Source organism: Coregonus clupeaformis, chromosome 1 (assembly GCF_020615455.1).
Source record: "Coregonus clupeaformis isolate EN_2021a chromosome 1, ASM2061545v1, whole genome shotgun sequence".
NCBI lineage: Eukaryota > Metazoa > Chordata > Actinopteri > Salmoniformes > Salmonidae > Coregonus > Coregonus clupeaformis.
Genome location: NC_059192.1, coordinates 54,558,640 through 54,581,394, shown reverse-complemented (window position 1 = coordinate 54,581,394; position 22,755 = coordinate 54,558,640). Strand labels below are relative to the sequence as shown.

Sequence of the window (22,755 nt, the reverse complement as noted above, 5' to 3'; positions counted from 1 at the left end):
GGCCACACAAGCTCACAGAACGGGACCGCAGAGTGCTGAAGCGTGTAGCGCGTAAAAATCATCTGTCCTCGGTTGCAACACTCACTACCGAGTAAACTGCCCCTGGAAGCAACGTCAGCACAATAACTGTTCGTCGGAAGCTTCATGAAATGGGTTTCCATGGCTGAGCAGCCGCACACAAGCCTAAGATCACCATGCGCAATGCCAATCGTTGGCTGGAGTGGTGTAAACTTGGAAATGCGTTCTCTGGAGTGATGAATCACGCTTCACCACCTGGCAGTCCGACGGACAAATCTGGGTTTGGCGGATGCCTGGAGAACGCTACCTGCCCCAATGCATAGTGCCAACTGTTTGGTGGAGGAGGAATAATGGTCTGGGGCTGTTGTTCATGGTTCGGGCTAGGCCCCTTAGTTCCAGTGAAGGGAAATCTTAACGCTACAGCATACAATGACATTCTAGACGATTCTGTGCTTCCAACTTTGTGGCAACAGTTTGGGGAAGGCCCTTTTCTGTTTCAGCATGACAATGCCCCCATGCACAAAGTGAGGTCCATGCAGAAATGGTTTGTTGAGATCGTTGTGGAAGAACTTGACTGGTCTGCACAGAGCCCTGACCTCAACCCCATCGAACACCTTTGGGGTGAATTGGAACGCAGACTGCGAGCCAGGCCTAATCTCCCAACATCAGTACCCGACCTCACTAATGCTCTTGTGGCTGAATGGAAGCAAGTCCCCGCAGCAATGTTCCAACATCTAGTGGAAATCTTTCCCAGAAGAGTGGAGGCTGTTAGAGCAGCAAAGGGGTGACCAACTCCATATTAATGCCCATGATTTTGGAATGAGATGTTCGATGAGCTGGTGTCCACATACTTTTGGTCATGTAGTGTATCATTGCGTGACTAAGTTTACTTTGATATGATGGTTATTATATCAATATTTGCGCATAAAAGCATTTCCACACTCATTTCTTACATAATTAATTTTTACAACACAAAAAGATTGCACCTTGTCTAGCATATTTGGTTTTATCGACATTTGGAAAGTTTACCGACAAATTTGCTGTTTCCATCAGGCCCGTTGTGACATGAACTTTACTTTCATAAAAATGTTGAATGAAACCTGGTTTATGTCATGGATTTTTGAACGAAGTATATTGTTGAGTGTGTTATTCTTGAATAGCTTTTCTTACTTTGAGAAAAATAGGAGTCGTCTTTTGTAGTTGGAAAACTAATCTCCAGGTGTCCTGTAAATTATTTGTAGAGATGACAGCTTTGCTGCTGAACCGCTAATGAAAGTAATTTTAATAAACTTGTATGACCCAGGGAAAGAGCCTTTGCTTTTTGGAACTCTCCTAGCTGTGCCTTTGGAGGAACTGAAGCAATCACACTTATAGTTTTTTGTTTTGAACACTGCCCTGCTTCCCCACCATTACTATTTACGCAATCCAAAAAATGGCCCATTACAAATCACAAACTGGATCAGGTGGGCATCATTTGAAAGCTCATTCTATTGCCAACTTGACTAGCTAATTTATAAAATGTGACCTTACAGTATAGGCTTTCACATGGCACTCTAGAGAAACACATTGTAATGTTGGAATGGAGTCATGACTGCATTCAGGTGCGTCTTATGCTGCAAATTTTCTTCACACTATGGCAAACGGGCTTATTCTGTTCAGAATAACATTGATACTGTAAATTACTTGAGTTTTATAATATGGAAATGTGAAGTGCACATTTGGACTCACGGGTTTGTGGTTTGCTTGCTTGACATCAAAGCAGTATTTATTATAATCCTCAACGTCTAATCTTTCAAAACAAAGAATCCTCTTGATTTACAGCATTCCCCTCTCTCAGACAACCAAAAATATGCAAAAGTAGTCAATTTATCGGGTGGGATGATGGCATCTTCTTGTTGCGCATTATGATCACTTTAGAACTTCTGTCAGTTAAATCCTATACATCGCTGTAAAGCGGGCACCGTGAGATGTAATGTATAGCATGTTACTGTACAGCCACTGTGTTCCAATTTAGGCACTTATCTGTAACTAAATGTGCCATTTTCATACCGTATATGTGCTGTTAGTTTAAATGGTAAAGGGCTTTAATGTCTTATAGCCTACAAAGTAACAATGTACACATTACATTTACCAGACACTCTTATCCAGAGCGACTTACAGTAAGTAGTGAGTGCATACATTTTCGTACTGGTCTCCAGTGGGAATCGAACCCACAACCCTGGCGTTTTAAGCGCCATGCTCTACCAACTGAGCCAAACTTAAAGATTCAATGCAACCGTTTTTATCTCAATATCAAATAATTAGCTTCTAAGCAAAGCGCAATTTCTCAAGCAAGAATGTTGATAGGACTGTCTGGGAGTGGTCTGACTGGGGATGGGATAACTGTTATTGGGAGAGAGGTTAGGAACTCTTTCTTATTGATCTATTAACTGATTTACCACCTGGTGATGTCACCAGGCAGGCCAAAACCCCATCCCACCAAAACAGGCTGAAATTTCAGGCGGTCATTTCAAACAGCTCTTACACTAAAAGGGCATTATCATAATTTTCACAATTTTACAGTATTATTCCAACCTCATCTTGTGGAAATATACATAAAACACAGGAAAATCACTTAGCCTTTAAAATGTATCCTAGGTTATTTATCTATTAGGTCTAATAAATGCATAGCAGCCAAGTGTTTTTATTAGCCTACAAAGCACTACAGCTACTCCGTGATGATGCACTCTGCTCTTTTATTGAGGGATCTAGTCTAGATTAAACCTCACAGGAAGACAGTTTTATCATGTGGAGGTTTCATTCAGGTCTCTCTGTTTAAATAAACAATGTTTGTTTTTGGCAGGAGAAAGACGAGACATGGAGGAACCAGAGCCAGAGACGTCCAAACCAGCAAGACGACACCACTGCTCACACTGCGGAAAGAGTTTTACCAAGTTAGGGAACCTAAAAATTCATAAGAAAATACACTCTGAAGAGAAACCTTACCACTGCTCCCAGTGTGGCAAGAGTTTTACCCAGTTAGGGAACCTAAAAATTCATAAGAGAATACACTCTGGAGAGAAGCCTTACCACTGCTGCCAGTGTGGGAAGAGTTTTACCCAGTTAGGGAACCTAAAAATACACGAGAGAATACATTCTGGAGAGAAGCCTTACAAATGCTCCCAGTGTGAAAAGAGTTTCAGCCACTTACGGAGCCTGAAAATGCATGACAGAATACACACAGGAGAGAAGCCTCACCACTGCTCCCTGTGCGAAAAGAGTTTTGCCAATCTAGAAAACCTAAAATCACATGAGAGAATACACACAGGAAAGAAGAATCATCACTGCTCCCAGTGTGGAAAGAGTTTTACTCAGTTAGGGGACCTGAAAAGACATGAGAAGACACACACAGGAGTTAAGCCTTACCGATGCTCCCAGTGTGAAAATAGTTTTAGCCACTTACAGAGCTTGAAAATGCATGAGAGAATACACACAGGAAATAAGCCTCACCACTGCTCCCAGTGTGGAAAGAGTTTTACCCATCTAGGAAACCTGAAAACACATGAGAGGACACACACAGGAGAGAAGCCTTTCCACTGCTACATGTGTGGAAAGAGTTTTACCAAGTTAGGGAACCTGAAAAGTCATAAGAGAATACACAAAGGAGAGAAACCTCACCACTGCGCCCATTGTGGAAAGAGTTTTACCCAGTTAGGGAACCTGAAAACACATGAGAGGACACATACAGGAGATAAGCCTTTCCACTGTTCCCTGTGTGGAAAGTGTTTTACCCAGTTAGGGGACCTGAAAAGACATAAGAGGACACACACAGGAGAGAAACCTCATCACTGCTCCAAGTGTGGAAATAGTTTTACCCATCCAGGAAACCTGAAATCACATGAGAGGACGCACACAGGGGAGAAGCCGTACCACTGTTCCCACTGTGGACTGAAATTTACCTGGTTAAGGCAACTGAAAGACCATGAAAGAATACACACCTGAGAGAAACGTTATCAATGCTCCCAGTGTGGAATGATCTTTACCCAGTTAGGGCACCTGAAAAGATCAAGAGGTAATGCACACCGGGAAAATGCCTTACCACTGCTCCCAGTGTGTAGCTAAATATATTACATCACATGAGAGAACACAGTGACCCCGTTTACATGCACGCCAATATCCCGTTATTATTCAACAGGTGGTTCTAATCCTGAATGCTGATTGGTTAAAACCGCATTCAAACCGATATCTAGTCCACAAGTTACCACCGGCTAAATCTATGACGTTAAAATGCCTATTTACTCTGTTCCATCTGACTGCGCAATCCACTGTCTCATCAGCCCAGCAAAGCAATTTATAAACTTCATCTCCACTATAAAAAGCATCTAGACATTATCTCACATTTCCTTTAGACTAACATTTTGTTTTCAACAGCGGAGATTTGTATAAACCTTGCTGTCTGTCTCTCCGACATTTGCAACATTGTTTAAATATTCTAATTGGATCTCCAGCTGTCCCATAGTAATGAACGTGTAGGGGTCGGGACGAGACAGACAGCCAGGCAGCGTTTCTCAGCCACTCAAAATCATGAATCAGCTGGCATCATTTCTGAACAACAGTGTCCTGACGAGTGAGCACATTTTCTATGCCAGGCGAAATCGCGCCTCATTAGCAAGATTGTTAAGGATGTATCCAAATACAATGCATTCGGAAAGTATTCAGACTCCATTTTTTCCACATTTTGTTATGTTACAGCCTTATTCTAAAATGGATTAAATCAGTTTTTTTTTTACTCATGAATCTACACACAATACCCCATAATGACAAAGCAAGAACAGGTTTTTAGAAACGTTTATAAGTATTCAGACCCTTTACTCAGTACTTATTTGGTAAAAGACCAAGTCCTTTTCAAGAACTTTGAAAGTTTCTTCAAGTGCAGTCGCAAAAACCATCAAGCGCTATGATGAAACTGGCTCTCATGAGGACCGCCACAGGAATGGAAGACCCAGAGTTACCTCTGCTGCAGAGGATAGGTTCGAGTGACCAGCCTCAGAAATTGCAGCCCAAATAAATGCTTCACAGAGTTCAAGTAACAGACACATATCAACATCAACTGTTCAGAGGAGACTGTGTGAATCAGGCCTTCATGGTAGAATTGCTGCAAAGAAACCACTACTAAAGGACACCAATAAGAAGAAGAGACTTGCTTGGGCCAAGAAACACGAGCAATGGACATTAGACCGGTGGAAATTTGTCCTTTAGTCTGGAGTCCAAATTGGAGATTTTTGGTTCCAACCGCCGTGTCTTTGTGAGATGCGGTGTGAGTGAATGGATGATCTCTGCATGTGTATTTCCCACCGTAAAGCATGGAGGAGGAGGTGTTATGGTGTAGGAGTTTGCAGCTTTGCTGGTGACACTGCCTGTGATTTATTTAGAATTCAAGGCACACATAACCAGCATGGCTACTACAGCATTCTGCAGCGATACGCCATCCCATCTGGTTTGGGCTAAGTGGGACTATAATTTGTTCTTCAATAGGACAATGACCCAACACACATCCAGGCTGTGTAAGGGCTATTTTACCAAGAAGGAGAGTGATGGAGTGCTGCATCAGATGACCTGGCCTCCACAATCCCCCGACCTCAACCAAATTGAGATGGTTTGGGATGAGTCGGACTGCAGAGTGAAGGAAAAGCAGCCAACAACTGCTCAGCATATGTGTGAACTCCTTCAAGACTGTTGGAAAAGCATTCCAGGTGAGGCTGGTTGAGAGAATGCCAACAGTGTGCAAAGCTGTCATCAAGGCAAAGGGTGGCTATTTGAAGAATCTCAAATATAAAATATATTTTGATTTGTTTAACACTTATTTTGGTTTCTACATGATTCCATATGTGTTATTTCATAGTTTTGATGTCTTCACTATTATTCTACAATGTAGAAAATAGTAAAAATAAAGAAATTCCCTTGAATGAGTAGGTGTTTTAAAACTTTTGACCGGTTGTGTATGTCAATCATTATTTGAATATGTTGGTAACCGGTTGTATAAAAGTGATAATGCCCTCGAAGCCGGTGTTTGGAGGATCAATTGGCACAGTTTGCCGGCCCTCGATTTCCTCTCGGGCCTAACAACACCCATGCCAAAATATCCTCCAAACACCTGCTTCTCGGGCATTATCACTTAATTATTCGAGATACTCAAATATTCTGTTTTTGAGTTGACGCATATAAACATCATGTCTCATTTACAATAACCCGAAAAAGCTTGTATCGCTGTTATGAGAAACCAGGAGAAGATGTCTGGAATATGCTGATCTTCGTGGGGATACTGTGGCATGTAAACATCTTATCCTCTTGTGCATATAATGGGTGTTGTGCAGTCTATGATGTTGTGTGATGTTGTTTTCATCTGATTGTCAAACAAATCAATTCAAAAAGTAGGCTACCTGTGCAGTTCGATCCACCATAATAATTCCATAATAATTTATTACATTTCTCTGTTCTGGTCTGCTGAGTCAGAGGATCAAAGTTCTAGGGCTATGAAGACTTGTCTCTCAGACTGGACCAGTGGACCAGCCACCTACCATAAATCTAAGCAGAATGAGGAGCTGGACACCTGGGTGGTCTCTCTTTCCCTCTTTTCTCTCCCTTGCCTTTCTCCCTCTCCCATTCCTTTCACATCACCATACCTCTCCACAAAGCATACTCTATTATATAAACCCTGATAAAAAGCCATAAACAGTATTCTGTCTCTCTCTCTCTTTAGCACACTCGTTTTCTGCCTCCTTTCTTTTCGGGGCCAGTTCTCCCTTCTATTGAGACTCTGAGGTCCTCTAAATCCATTTCAAAACTAATAAACAATTGTCAAGTGAGAGGGAAAGCAGAGAGAACATTGGCCTAAGTGTAATTTATTTGCTGATAATCCGTACTGGACCATATAGCATACTGGCTACTTTCACCCCTAATTTAGACAAGTTTCTGCTTATAATTCCTGACATTTGGTAGGCCATATTATAATTTTGGACATTTGGTAGGCCATTTGTTTGTCAACTATAGTTAGATACATGCAGCTTATCTTCTGACATAACTTGTTGCCCCCGAAGACTAAATAAAGTAGTGCTCACCAGAATGTCTTACATCAATAGAATGAATGCATTAATCTAGTTAACATATATAAACTTGTCTGTTTCGTTTAGGGACCGGGAGAAAACGCAATAACTCCAAAACAATGGAAAGATTGGTCCTGTGCAAAATGTCCAATGTCATCAATTTGACCGGTTTTAATTAAGGAAATGAAAAGCTGAGAAAACGATTAAATAAGACTTAAAATCATCTTGGGCACATATTGTATGTGGTTGAAATACTGTCTGCTTGCATAACAGTGTCAAAGATAACACATTACATGCGCCTTCACATTTTCTCAAGAGATGTTGAAAGAAATAAATCATATTTCTCCACTCCTGTTCCCGAGACAAAATGTAAATTTATTGTATCATTTTACTGCAAGAAATGCATAATTCTGCAGGATATTATATTACGCTACATGTGAGCGTTTATAGGCCTACAGTCAGCGTCCATATTTCAGTTACTATTCCATTTAACCCACATGAACTTCAATTAGGAATATTTTGTTTATTCATGGATACAGGGATACTCGTGAACTGGATATCAAAAGGTGCAGGTAAACAGCTTGTCCCAAATAAGACCTTAAGCGGGATATGAGCTACTATCCAGAATACTGTCCACATGTAAACTGTGTCTTTTTGACTGAGAAGGTGTTTTTGTTAATACCACAAGAAATGAATTTTGCAAAGTGTACAAAAAAATACATTATTATTTTAAAACATGAATTGAATATGTAGTATATAGAGTGTCAGTTTCAATGTATACCCTCTGTGATTAAATAATACTTTTCAAACTGGCTTTGTGCATTTTCTGTGTGTGTGTGTGTGTGCAGGTGCGTGTGCGTGTGTGTGTGTTTAACTGCATGTGTCATTCTTTGAGCACTACAGATAAATCCATTGCTATTTACATAAGTATTCAGACCCTTTACTCAGTATTTTGTTGAAGCACCTTTGGCAGCGATTAGAGCCTCAAGTCTTCTTGGGTAGGACGCTACAAGCTTGGCAAACCTGTATTTGGGGAGTTTCTCCCATTATTCTCCAGAGATTCTCTCAAGCTCTGTCAGGTTGGATGGGGAGCGTCGCTGCACAGCTATTTTCAGGTCTCTCCAGAGATGTTCGATCGGGTTCAAGTCTGGGCTCTGGCTGGGCCACTCAAGGACATTCAGAGACTTGTCCCGAAGCCACTTCCACGTTGTCTTGGCTGTGTGCTTAGGGTCGTTGTCCTATTGGAAGGTGAACCTTTTCCCCAGTCAGATGTCTTGAGCGCTCTGGAGCAGGTTCTCATCAAGGATCTCTCTGTACTTTGCTCCGTTCATCTTTCCCTCGATCCTGACTAGTCTCCCAGTTCCCATAGCATGATGCTGTCAGAACCATGCTTCACCAAATGGATGGTGTCAGGTTTCCTCCAGACGTGTCGCTTGGCAATCAGGCCAAAGAGTTCAATCTTGGTTTCATCAGACCAGAGAATCTTGTTTCTCCTGGTCTGAGTCCTTTAGGTGCCTTTTGGCAAACTCCAAGCGGGCTGTCATGTGCCTTTTACTGAGGAGTGACTTCCGCCTGGCCACTCTACCATAAAGGCCTGATTGGTGGAGTGCTGCAGAGATGATTGTCCTTCTGGAAGGTTCTCCTATCTCCACAGAGGAACTCTGGAGCTCTGTCAGAGTGACCATCGGGTTCTTGGTCACCTCCCTGACCATGACCCTTCTCCCCCGATTGTTCAGTTTGGCCGGGCGGCCAGCTCTAGGAAGAGTCTTGGTGGTTCCAAACTTCTTCCATCTAAGAATGATGGAGTACACTGTGTTCTCGGGACCTTCAATGCTGCAGAAATGTTTGAGTACCCTTCCCAAGATCTGTTTCTCGACACAATCCTGTCTCTGAGCTTTACGGAAAATTCCTTAAACCTCATGGCTTGGTTTTTGCTCTGACATTCACTGTCAGCTGTGGGGCCTTATATAGACAGGTGTGTGCCTTTCCTAATCATGTCCAATCAATTGCATTTACCACAGGTGGACTCGAATCAAGTTGTAGCAACATCTCAAGGATGATCAATGAAAACAGGATGCACCTGAGCTCAATTTCGAGTCTCATAGCAAAGGGTTTGAATACTTATGTAAATAAGGTATTTCTTTTTTCTTATTATTTTTTTTGCTTTGTCGTTATGGGGTATTGTGTGTAGATTGATGAGGAAATTTTTACAAAATTCTGTTTTAGAATAAGGCTGTAATGTAGCAAAATGTGGAAAAAGGGAAGGGGTCTGAATACTTTCCAAATGCACTGTATATCCTGGCGTTAGTGGTGGAGAGCCGACTCCAAAAGAGTCGATTCTTTGACCACCGAGAGTCGGATTCGACTCCGGGATTCGCCCTCCCCTCCCTAAAAAAATGAATACATTGAAGTATAGACTACCGATCGCTGTCCATGGTATTGAAATCGCGACATATCTATGATAGGCTTTCTGTGGAGCTTTGCTTTAGCTAATGGATAAATGTTTATTTGTAGGCCTATTTGGTCGTCATTTTCTCATATTAAGCCTAACATTTCACAAAGCTATACACCAGGGGTGTCAAACGTACGGCCCGCGGGCCGGATCAGGCCCGCAAACGGGTTTAATCCGGCCCGCGAGATGATTAAAAAAATAAATAATAATAATAATAATATTATTTTTATTTTTTATTTTTTTGTAAAGTATAAAAATGCGCTGCAATTTTTCAATAAAATAAACTGCTGTTCCAATTGCGTCCACTGGATGGCGCAATAGCAATTGTGTTAAGCAAGCAAATTGTTTATACCGGGGCAGAGCAAGTAGGTCAAGCATGTGCAGCCAATGAGCTACTTTGTTTTGCCCGCGATATTTATTACGGCTTCTACTTTTAACATTATGTGCTTTGGCACCCTCATTGCCCCAATATGTCTCTGTCAAAAAAGAGAAAAGTGGACGCAGAGTGCAGAGTGTTCCAAGAAAAATGGTCATCCTATTTATTCACGGAATTGAATGGGAAAGCTGTATGTTTGGTGTGTTCAGAGCATGTTGCAGTGCTGAAAGAATATAACCTTCGGTCGCCACTATGTGAGTCTTCATGCCGACAAATATGACAACTTTCAAGGACAGCGGAGATGAGAGAAGGTGAATGAACTGTTGGCGGGTCTGAAGAAACAGCAGTCTGTGTTTACTCACAGCCGAGACATCAATGACGCTGCAGTGAAAGCTAGCTACCTCATTGCTAATGAAATCGCAGTGGCTTCAAAACCATTTAGTGAGGGTGAATTTGTAAAAACATGCATGATGAAGGCAGCGGAGATTGTGTGCCCTGGAAAGCGGCAGGCTTTTGCAAATATCAGCCTGACAAGAAACACAGTTGCAGACAGGATTTCCAATCTTTCAGTGGATTTGGACAGCCAGTTGAAGCAAAAAGTAAAGTCATTTATTGCGTTTTCGGTTGCAATTGATGAAAGCACGGACATTACAGATGTTGCACAACTGGCCATTTTCATCCGCGGAGTTGATGACACATTGACCGTCACCGAGGAGTTCGTGGAGTTGGTGCCGATGACAGATACAACGACAGCAGCTGATATTTTTACCGCACTCGTCGGCGCGCTGGACAGGGTCGGAGTGGACTGGTCCCGCGCTGTCAGCCTGGCTACAGATGGTGCGCCCTCAATGATCGGGAAAAAAGCAGGCGTTGTGACAAAGTTCAGAGAAAAGTGCAATCTGCAAATGGAGGATGTGATTTTTTTACTTTTCACTGTATTTTGCACCAGGAGGCTTTGTGTTGCAAGTCATTAAAGATGGATAACGTCATGAAGGTGGTCATCCAAACTGTTAATTTCATCCGATCCAGAAGCCTGAATCACCGTCAGTTTGACAGCCTTCTCAGAGAGAAAGACCACATCTATGGCCTGCCATACCACACTGAGGTAAGATGGTTAAGCCGAGGTGCTGTGCTGAGGCGTTTCTTTGATTTACGAGAAGAAATTGAACAGTTCATGGAAGAAAATGGCAAACCAGTGTTAGAATTTCATTCCGCAGAATGGATGGAGGACCTTGCATTTATGGTGGATGTTACAGAGCACCTGAATAACTTGAACAAACAGCTGCAAGGGCGCAACAAAGTTGTCATGCAGTATTATGACAGCATACGTTCTTTCAAGTTGAAGCTGTCATTGTGGGAGACGCAACTTGCCGGGTGGTGATGCAGCTCACTTCCCCTGTCTGAAAATGTGTGCGCGACCCAACATGTGGCAGACATGAAGCGGTTCAAAGATAAAATAACGGGACTGTTACGGGAGTTTGAGCAACGCTTTCAGATTTATGTTTATGTTTTTATGTTGATGTGCTATTGTTTTTAATTGATTTTATTTGTATATTTAACCTATTCTTGACTCTGTGGTTCTTGCACTTGTTTGGGGAACAGGATTTCATTATTTTTATCTACATTTCTGCCTGAGAAATGACACCCTGATATAGTTCTGTGATCTGTGAAACAGTTCTGTTAATCACTGAGGCATTGTGTGTTTGTGTGTTCTTTTTCTTTAGAATTTTCAAATAAACTTGACATGTTTTATGATTAATAGTGATGTTGTGCTTGTACTATTTTGGACACACTGTCCTCAGGCTCCAGCTTTATGTTGTATGTTGATCGTATTAAAACAAAGAAAACAATCTAAAGTTGTTGTTTTTAAGTTATATATACCATGATTTTTCCAGTCCGGCCCACTTGGGAATAGATTTTCCTCCATGTGGCCCCTGAGCTAAAATGAGTTTGACACCCCTGCTATACACGGTGTAGCAATGCTGCCATTTTTAGACTGCTGGCTGGTGGGAATAATGTAATTACATGTTCAGTAATTAAAGTTGGAAATTCAAACATTGCAGATTGTAAAATAAATATTTGATGCAATGACATACTAATTAGCTACCAATTGATATTTTTATATATATATATATACAACTGTCCTGTATAGGCTTCCTGAACCTGCATGACATAGCTTGGATAGAAAGTTGTGCATAAAACCAGTCTATAATTGTTACAGGAGGGGGTCGCAGTTCCGGAGCGACCCACTAGGTGTCCTTCTCCGACAACCTTAGGCACCTCTTCACTCACAGCCTGGACTAATCATGATCCTATTGGTGTCACCTGTGTCTACCTGTTCACCTGTGTATTTATGCCCTCACTTCCCTGTGTTCCCTTGCTCAGTTTTCTCGGCTAGTTTGTCGATCCAAGCAGTACGAATCAGTGTCTGATCGTGAGACGTATGTACAGGTACTTGAGAAGTTGTCTCCCTGTTTCATTGTTGTTTCAGTCATAGTTAGTATTTCGTGTTTTTGCTGTCAGCCTGTTTTAGGAGACCAATTTGCTCCTCCTTTATTTTATCGTGACAAGTCCGTTATTTTGAATCCTGGCTTTGGGACCACCAGTAAAAATCATTTTTTCACCATCTCTGCCTACTGCCTACTGTCTATCCTGCACCGCACCTGGGTCACACGGATGCAGAACAGTATCGTAGCGCATTGGCAACGCAGGGAGCTATGCTGAACCAGCATGACTGCAGCCTGCAGCAGATCACCGAGAATCTCCGCCAGCTTACGATCGCCGTGCAGAGCTGGGTGGACACCCGACCAGCCCCGGCAGCCGGCAGAGCGGAAGCCGCAGCAGCAGCGTCTCCAGTCTCACCTGCGACATCGCGGGAACCCTGCCTACCACATCCGGAGAGGTACAACGGACATCCAGAGGGCTGCAGGGAATTCCTCACCCAGTGTTCCCTGGTATTCAGCCTACAACCCTCCTCCTTCCCGACGGAGCAGGTCTTGGTGGCCTACATTATCACTCTGTTGACGGATCGGGCCCTTTCCTGAGCTACCGTGGAATGGGAGAGCCAAACTCCGACTCCTACCAATTCACCTGGGAGCTACGCAAGGTGTTCGACACCTCTCAGGTGGTGTCAGGGCACGAGGCCGGGAGGCGGCTCACGGCCTGTCGGCAGGGTGACCGTTTGGTGGCGGACTACTCCGTGGAGTTCCAGACCCGGGCTCGAGGGGCAGGATGGGAGGAGGCTGCCCTGGTCGCCCTACGCGCAGGGGCTATCGGAGGGGATGAAGGACGAACTCTCCTTCAGGGAGCTGTCTGAGCGACTGGACGGCCTCGTCGACCTCTCGGTGCGGGTAGACAATCGTCGTCATGAGAGGGCGCACGAGAGAGGGATGACGCAAGGCACGCCTCCGCATCCCCCTATCAGCCCGGAGACTTTCCGCCGTTTCAGGGAGGAGACGCCTCAGGAGGAGGCTATGCAGCTGGGTGCGGCGAGCTTGTCCAGGATGGAGAAGCAGAGGCGTCTGCACCAGGGACGTTGCCTGTACTGCGGCCAGGAATGTCACCACTGCGACTCATGCCCGGAGAAGCCGGGAAACGGGAGGGCTCGCTAATATCGGGAGGAGTGCCAGCGAGCCGGAACCGAAACTCCAACTCCAGAGACTCACAGACTTTTCTCCCCGTCAGGGTTCAGTGGGCCCGCACTGCGTGTCGGGCGCATGCACTGGTGGATTCGGGGGCCGCGGGAAACCTGATGGACGCGGGTCTGGCCCAAGGGTGGAGCGTTCCGTTACTCTCCCTCTCCGTTCCGGTCATGGGCCTGGACGGCCGGCCGTTGGGGTCGGGCTTCATCACCCGGCGCACTGTCCCCGTGCGTGTCCAGGTGGTTGGGGTGCTATGGGAGGATATCCAGTTTTTCATTGTGGACTCTCTGGAGTGTCTCCTCATCCTCAGGCACCCCTGGCTGGTCGCCAACAAACCCCGGATAGACTGGTCCATGGGGCGGCTCATCCTGGAGGGAGGCTCCACCTCCATCCTGTTCCGGTCTCCACCTACCACTCATCAGCCAAAACCACCGTCCCAGACCACCTACCAGTTCTCACCTCTTCCCCAGGTCCCGCACTCCAAACCGCCCTAGCGGCGGTTGAAACCGGGAGGACAGTGATACAGAGTCTGTCACCGGCCCAGACCTGTCAGGCGTTCCCCGGGAGTATTGAGATCTGGGGAAGGTGTTTAGTAAGAGGCGTGCTAAGGGCCTACCTCCTCAGAGGCCATATGACTGTGCTATCGATCTCCTGCCAGTGGCCATGCCCACACGAGGGCGATTGTTTTCCTTGTCAGCATTCAGGATTTGACCCACCCATTGTATAACCTTCTATAGCAACAGCTGTGCTGGACTGTAGTCGACGTAGATGATAGTTCTGATGGTATGGGTGGGGATGATGAAAGTGAAGGACCTGGATGGTCTGTGGTGAAAAGGAAAAATAATGGCCCTGTTATAAGCGCTGCTGACAGCAGTGGCTCTTCTAGTGTTGAGAGGGTGAAGGTAGTGAAAAACAAGTGGAAAGTTGTAATCGTGTTTGATGTGACCACGGGGTCTCATCTACATTCTATTTGATTAACCAATGTCTTTAAGAAAGAAATAGGTGAAGTCACATTAGCCCGGTTCATTCGTAAATGTAGACTGTTAATATTATTTGACCATGTTCAGCAAGGGAAGATTCTGAAAATCACAAGTCATGTCCCTGGAGCTTTGGCTAAGCTGAGGGGGGCATTTCTGAGGTTCTACTATCTTTGTCCATAGATGATTTAAAAGAAAATGTGAAAGCCTGTCAGTGCTATTCATGTTTGAGAAGGTTTTGCTTAAGAAAGTACAGATGGGCTTCCTGGCTTTCACTGTTAGAGAGTTTGTCCCACCTCCATTAAGGTATTTTAAATGCCAAAGAATGGGCTCTGTCCAAAGGGTATAAAATATGTGTGGAGGGGAACATGATTATGGTGGATGTGGGAACAATGTCAAGGTTAACTGTTGTAAATGTGTGGGTGGGTGGGGGTGGGGATACAGTGCAGCATTTGGTGGATGCCAGGTGCAGAAAGAGACTAGAGAGGCCCAAATAAGTAAAATCACCCATAATGTCTCTTATGCAGAGGCTGCAAGGCAGATTGGTGGAACTAATAGGCAGAATGATGGAGATAATAGGGTTACTCCTGGAATAGGTAGACCTACTGTAGGAAATGTTGCTTACACTAGTCCTGACACGGTTACGAGACCTGTTCAGAAATCTTGCTCTCACATGTGTTGTGTCAAATGACACCTTGATAGTTAATCAGATTGACTTTATAGCCTTCATTGGAAAGGTTATCAACCTGACTGCATTTGTGGAAAGAAGAACTGCCAAGTACTGCTAAGCAGCAACAGAGTTTTTGTGAGTAACAGATGTTACTGTCGCCATGATTGTTGATATGTTGACTCCTAACAATACTAATGATGGATTGTCTCAGTATGATGATAATTAGAGTTATGGTTTTTGTTATCGTTCAGATATATGTAATTGACTTAGAGATCAAACCTGATTATTAGTATAACCTGATTATTCCTGGTTATTGTTCAATCAGATCTGATAGACCAATTGGACAGGGTGTTGGTTGTGCTACGCTCATAAGGGAATGTCTTGTATATCATAATATACCTGTCCCATCTGAATATGAATGTGTGATGTTGGAAATCTACAGTGCAGGTAGTAATATTAAGTTACAACATTTTTACAACCCTTGTCATCAACTATCTGTAGTGATGTTTGATGAAATATCAGGAGAATTGGGCTATAGAGCAATATGGTGCGGCGCCTTTAATGCACATAATAGTTTATGGGAAGCACACATACAGATGTAAAATGTACAATAGTTTATGTTGTTAGAGGGGTTACATCCTGCCTGGACCTCACACTGGCTTCTAACTCTGTTGTATCTGTTTATGAATGTAATGAATGATTCTACTGTTGGAAGTGATCATGTATACCATGAACTTTGATGTTACTATTCCAGATAGGGTACCATTCAGAAGATGATGCTTTCATAAAACAGACTGGGAAAAGTTTGGTGATCATTGCTTAAAGTCTGTTGGAGAGTTATCTTTAGATAGGCTGGTTGATGTATGTGCTGCCTCTGTGACCTCTATGATATTGAGTGAGTGAAGTGTGTGTGAGAAAAGGAAGGTGGTTTCTATTCAAAAAAAAAATAGTACTTACAGAGTGTTGTGTAGGAATATGACTCCTACGAAGCTACTTGATTTCCAAAGGAAGAGAACTTTAGTACGTAGGGTCATTAAGTCTATCAAGAGAAATGCATGGAGACAGTTTTGCTCTACAACAGGCAGTGGTACTGCGCTGGGGGATGTGTGGTCTATATTGAAGAATATGCCTGGAAGAAGCAAGTCCACTCAAAAGTTTTGGTTGTGGGTCAAAAAATGTCCATAACTGATCAAGAAAAAGCAGACTTGTTGGGGAAGACATTTGGTAGGGTACATAGTGGGGTTATTTTGATTTAAGTATATAAGCAACGCAGGTGTGAGATTTTTAAATGCTCCTCTTAATGTGTATAAGAAAAGGGATACTGTTGACTCTTCTTTGGATGCTGTTTTTACCATACATGAGATACATTCAGCCTTAATAGGCTGTGGATATACAGCCCCAGGTCATGATCAGTTGTGCTATGTAATGTTTAAGCATCTACCTGATGAGGTCATACATGTTCTCCTGGGATTATTTAATAAGATTTGGAGTGTGGGGGTTATACCTTCTGGTTGGAAAACGTGCGGTAATATTACCTTTTGTAAAGCCTGGTAAGGACCCTTCATGTGCTGATAGTTATAGACCAATAGCATTGACCTCTAACTTGTGTAAACTGATGGAATAGATGATAGTCAACAGATTGTCATATTTCCTGGAACATGGAAGTTTGAGTCAATGTCAAAGTGGATTCCGTAAAGGTAGATCTTGATGCATTAGTAAAGGTGATCAATGAAGTTGGAAAAACATTGGTCATGAAAGAAGTAATGGCTACTGTCTTTTTTTTTTTTACATTGAAAAGGCATGCGACACTATGTTGAGAGAAGGCCTACTGATTAAGATGGAAAGATTTGGTATTGGTGGGAGATTTTATAACTGGATTTTGGCCTTCTTATTTAATCGCTCTTGTTGAGTTAAAATAGGATCCATTTTATCTGATGCCTTTGGACTTGACAATGGTATTCCTTAAGGCAGTGCTATCAGTCCTATTTTGTTCAATATTATGATTAACAATGTTTTTTCTAATGTACAGTACCAGTCAAAAGTTTGGACACACCTACTCATTCAAGGGTTATTCTTTATTTGTTTTACTATTTTCTACATTGTAGAATAATAGTGAAGACATCAAAACTATGAAATAACACTTATGGAATCATGTAGTAACCAAAAAAGTGTTAAACAAATCTAAATATATTGTATATTTGAGATCTTCAAATAGCCACCCTTTGACATGATCACAGCTTTGCACACTCTTGACATTCTCTCAACCAGCTTCACCTGGAATGCTTTTCCAACAGTCTTGAAGGAGTTCCCACATATGCTGAGCACTTGTTGGATGCTTTTCCTTCACTCTGCGGTCCAACTCATCCCAAACCATCTCAATTGGGTTGAAGTCAGGGGATTGTTGTCAAAGACGACGTGTATGCAGTGAGCGAAGTCAAGCGCAGGATACAGAGCTACTGGCAGACGTACTTTACTAACCAGTAAAATAACATACAAAACAAAACCTCCTAAAAGGGAGGAAACAAAGACACGCATACGACACAGCAATGCCGACCTCACGGGAAACAAAACAATAACACACAATTTACCAAACGAGAGACAGGGGTAAATATAGGGACTACAATCAAACATAATAGCGAACAGGTGTAAACACTCAAGACTAAACAAGACAAACACCGAAACATGGATCGGCAGCAGCTAGTAGTCCGGGGACGACGAACGCCGAAGCCTGCCCGAGCAAGGAGGAGGAGCAACCTCGGCAGAATCCGTGACAGTACCCCCCCCCTTGACGCGCGGCTCCAGCCGTGCGCCGACCCTGGCCTCTGGGATGGCCAGGAGGACACGGAGCAGGGCGAGTCGGATGACTCCGGTGGAAATCCCTCAATAGGGAGGGATCTAGGATGTCCCTCCTAGGGACCCAGCACTGTTCCTCCGGACCGTACCCCTCCCACTCCACGAGATACTGCAGACCTCCCATCCGACGCCTCGAATCCACGATGGAACGGACTGAGTACGCCGGAGCCCCTTCGATGTCTAGTGGGTGCGGAGGCGCCTCTCGTATCTCATTCTCCTGGAGTGGACCAGCTACCATCGGCCTGAGGAGAGACACATGGAACGAGGGGTTAATGCGGTAATTTATGGGCAGTTGTAACCTATAACATAGCTCGTTCAATCTCCTCAGGACTTTAAATGGCCCCACAAACCGCCGACCCAGCTTCCGGCAGGGCAGGCGAAGGGGCAGGTTTCGGGTCGAGAGCCAGACCCGATCTCCCGGTGCATAAACCGGACCCTCACTGCGGTGGCGATCGGCGCTCGCCTTTTGCCTTCTGATAGCCCGCTGCAGATGGACATGCACAGCGTTCCATGTTTCCTCCGAGCGCCGAAACCACTCATCCACCGCAGGAGCTTCGATCTGGCTCTGATGCCAGGGTGCCAGGACCGGCTGATAACCCAACACACACTGAAAAGGCGTAAGATTAGTGGAGGAGTGGCGAAGTGAGTTTTGGGCTGTCTCTGCCCAGGGGATATAACCCGACCACTCCTCCTGCCGGTCCTGGCATTAGGACCTCAGAAACCTACCCACATCCTGGTTTACTCTCTCCACCTGCCCATTACTCTCAGGGTGAAAACCCGAGGTAAGGCTAATCGAGACCCCCAAACGTTCCATAAACGCCCTCCAGACTCTAGAGGTGAACTGGGGACCCCGATCAGACACTATATCCTCAGGCACCCCGTAGTGCCGGAAGACGTGAGTAAACAGGGCGTTGGCCGTTTGTAGGGCTGTAGGGAGACCTGGCATCGGAATGAGACGGCAGGCCTTAGAAAACCGATCCACAACGACCAAGATCGTGGTATTCCCCTGGGAGGGGGGAAGGTCCGCGACAAAATCCACCGATAGGTGAGACCACGGCCGTTGTGGAACGGGTAGAAGTTGTAACTTTCCTCTGGGCAGGTGTCTAGGTGCCTTACACTGAGCGCCCACCGAGCAGGAAGAAACGTAAACCCTCACGTCCTTAGCCAAGGTGGGCCACCAGTACTTCTCGCTAAGGCAGTGCACCTTCGACCAATACCCGGATGACCAGAGGAGGGTGACGTGTGAGCCCAATATATCAGTCGATCACGGACCTCGAGCGGCACGTACCTCCGCCTCTCTGGACACTCTGGGGGAGTAGGGTCGGTACGTAACGCCCGCTCGATTTCCGCATCGACCTCCCACACCACCGGTGCCACAAGACAAGACTCCGGAAGTATGGGAGTGGGCTCAATGGACCTCTCCTCTGTGTCATATCGCCGGGACAGGGCGTCTGCCTTAGCGTTCTGTGACCCTGGTATATACGTGAGCTTAAATACAAACCGGGCAAGAAACATGGCCCATCTAGCCTGACGAGGGTTCAGTCTCCTCGCTGCCCGGATGTACTCCAGGTTACGATGGTCAGTCAGAATGAGGATAGGGTGTTTAGCCCCCTCAAGCCAATGCCTCCACACCTTCAGGGCTTGAACCACCGCTAGCAGCTCCCTGTCCCCCACGTCATAATTGCGTTCCGCCGGACTGAGCTTCTTGGAATAAAAAGTACAGGGGCGGAGTTTTGGAGGCGTGCCCGAGCGTTGAGACAGTACAGCACCGATCCCCGCCTCGGATGCATCCACCTCAACTTGGAACGCCAAAGAGGGGTCCGGATGTGCCAGCACCGGAACCGAGGTGAACAGGTCCTTCAGATGTCTAAACGCCCTGTCCGCCTCAGCCGACCACTGCAAACGCACCAGGCCCCCCTTTAGCAGGGAGGTGATGGGAGCTGCTACCTGTCCAAAACCCCGGATAAACCTCCGGTAGTAATTGGCAAAACCCCAAAACCGCTGCACCTCCTTAAACGTGGTGGGAGTCTGCCAATTACACACGGCTGAAATGCGGTCAATCTCCATCTCCACCCCTGACGCGGACAACCGATGTCCCAGGAAGGAGATGGACTCCTGGAAAAACAGCAATTTCTCCGCCTTCACATACAGGTCATGCTCCAACAGTCTACCCAGCACCCGATGCACCAGGGACACATGCTCGGCTCATGTAGCGGAGTATATTAGAATGTCATCAATATACACCACTACACCCTGGCCATACAAATCCCGGAAAATCTCGTCCACAAATGATTGGAAGACTGAAGGAGCATTCATTAAACCGTATGTCATGACGAGATACTCATAGTGACCTGAGGTGGTACTGAATGCTGTCTTCCATTCATCTCCTTCCCTAATGCACACCAGGTTGTAAGCGCTCATGAGATCCAATTTTGTGAAGAATCGCGCCCCGTGTAATGACTCCGTCATACTAGCAATCAGAGGGAGAGGATAGCTGTATTTAATGGTAATCTGATTGAGACCACGGTAATCAATACACGGGCGTAAACCCCCATCCTTCTTCTTAACAAAAAAGAAACTTGAGGACGCAGGGGAAGTGGACGGCCGTATGTATCCCTGTCTCAGAGATTCGGTGACGTATGTCTCCATAGCTGCCGTCTCCTCCTGAGACAGAGGATACACATGACTACGAGGAAGTGCAGCGCCTACCTGGAGGTCTATCGCACAATCCCCCTGTCTATGAGGTGGTAATTGAGTCGCCTCTGCATACTCAGGAGGAATGTGCATTGCGGGCATTTGGTTCGGACTTTCCACCGTCGTTGCCCCTACGGAAACCCCTATACACCGCCCGACACACTGATCAGACCATCCCTTGAGAGCCCTCTGTTGCCATGAAATGTTGGGGTCATGAGATATTAACCAGGGAAGCCCCAACACCACGGGAAACGCAGGAGAGTCAATCAAATACAACTGTATAATCTCCTCATGACCCCCCTGTGTCTTCATCTTAAGTGGCGCTGTGACCTCCCTAATCAATCCCGACCCCAAAGGGCGGCTGTCTAGGGCATGGATGGGGAAGGGCACATCAACTGGTATAAGAGGAATCCCTAACTTATACGAGAAACAGCGATCGATAAAATTCCCAGCTGCACCTGAATCGACTAGCGCCTTATGCTGGGAGTGAGAAGAAACCTCGGGAAACACAACTTTAATACACATATGTACAACAGAGAGCTCTGGGTGAGTTGGATGCTTACTCACCTGGAATGACTCATCAGTGCGTGGCCTACCGCCTCGATCCCTAGGAGACCCTCCCCAGCACTGAACCGCAGTGTGTCCTCTGCGGCCACAGTTGGTGCAGGGGACGGCCTCTCTCCTGGTCTCTCTCCTCTTCTCTCTAGCACCAGCAACCCCGAGCTCCATAGGGCTCGGCTCGGAGGTGCTGGAGGATGGAATGGACGGCCCCAACTCCGGATGTCCGCGGGTAGCCAACAGGGTATCTAGACGAATTGACATGTCCACCAGCTGATCGAAACTTAGGTTGGTGTCCCTGCAGGCCAACTCTCGGCGAACGTCCTCCCTTAGGCTGCACCTGTAGTGGTCGATGAGGGCCCTCTCATTCCATCCCGCATTGGCAGCCAGAGTCCGGAAGTCCAGTGCGAACTCCTGCGCGCTCCTCTTCCCCTGTCTGAGGTAGAGCAGACGCTCACTCGCCGCTTTCCCCTCTGGGGGATGATCGAAAACCGCCCTGAAGCGGCGGGAGAACTCCGCATAGCTGACTGTAGCGGCGTCTATTCCCCTCCACTCGGTGTTGGCCCACTCCAGTGCCTTGCCGGACAGACAGAAGATGAGGGCGGAAACGCTCTCGTATCCCGAGGGCGCCGGGTGGATGGTTGCCAGGTAGAGTTCCACTTGGAGCAGGAAACCCTGACACCCGGCCGCGGTGCCATCATAAGCCCTCGGGAGCGAGAGCCGAATCCCACTGGACTCCGGAGGTGAAACGACGGGTATGGCTGATGGTGGTGGTATCGTTGGAGGAGGTGTGTGCAAACCTCCTCTTCCCATCGCCTCAAGGTGTCCATCACCCCTTCCATGGCGGTGCCAAGATTCTGGATCATGGCCGCTTGTTGGATAACGCGCTCCTCCAGTGATCCCGTTGGCACCGCTGATCCTGCTGACTCCATGTGTGGTGTGTTATTCTGTCAAAGACGACGTGTTTGCGGTGAGCGAAGTCAAGCGCAGGACACAGAGCTACTGGCAGACGTACTTTACTAACCAGTAAAATAACATACAAAACAAAACCTCCTAACAGGGAGGAAACAAAGACAAGCATACGAAACAGCAATGCCGACCTCACGGGAAACAAAACAATAACACACAATTTACCAAACGAGAGACAGGGGTAAATATAGGGACTACAATCAAACATAATAGCAAACAGGTGTAAACACTCAAGACTAAACAAGACAAACACCGAAACATCGATCGGCAGCAGCTAGTACTCCGGGGACGACGAACGCCGAAGCCTGCCCGAGCAAGGAGGAGGAGCAGCCTCGGCAGAATCCGTGACAATTGTGGAGGCCAGGTCATCTGATGCAGCATTCCATCACTCTCCTTCTTGGTCAAATAGCCCTTACACAGCCTGGAGTTGTGTTGGGTCATTGTCCTGTTGAAAAACGAATGATA

The 22,755-nt window shown here is 45.8% G+C and overlaps 1 protein-coding gene across 1 annotated transcript in view; it reads left to right on the top strand.

The window, feature by feature from the left end:
* The window catches only part of LOC121570672 (zinc finger protein 501-like), a 42,582-nt gene extending 38,323 nt beyond the window's left edge, over positions 1 to 4,259 (top strand). Inside the window, exon 2 of the mRNA XM_041882149.2 lies at positions 2,861 to 4,259. Coding sequence (XP_041738083.2) covers positions 2,861 to 3,999 — 1,139 coding nt within the window. The 3' untranslated portion in view covers positions 4,000 to 4,259. The remainder of the gene's footprint in view (positions 1 to 2,860) is intronic.
* The last annotated feature ends 18,496 nt before the right edge of the window (positions 4,260 to 22,755 follow it).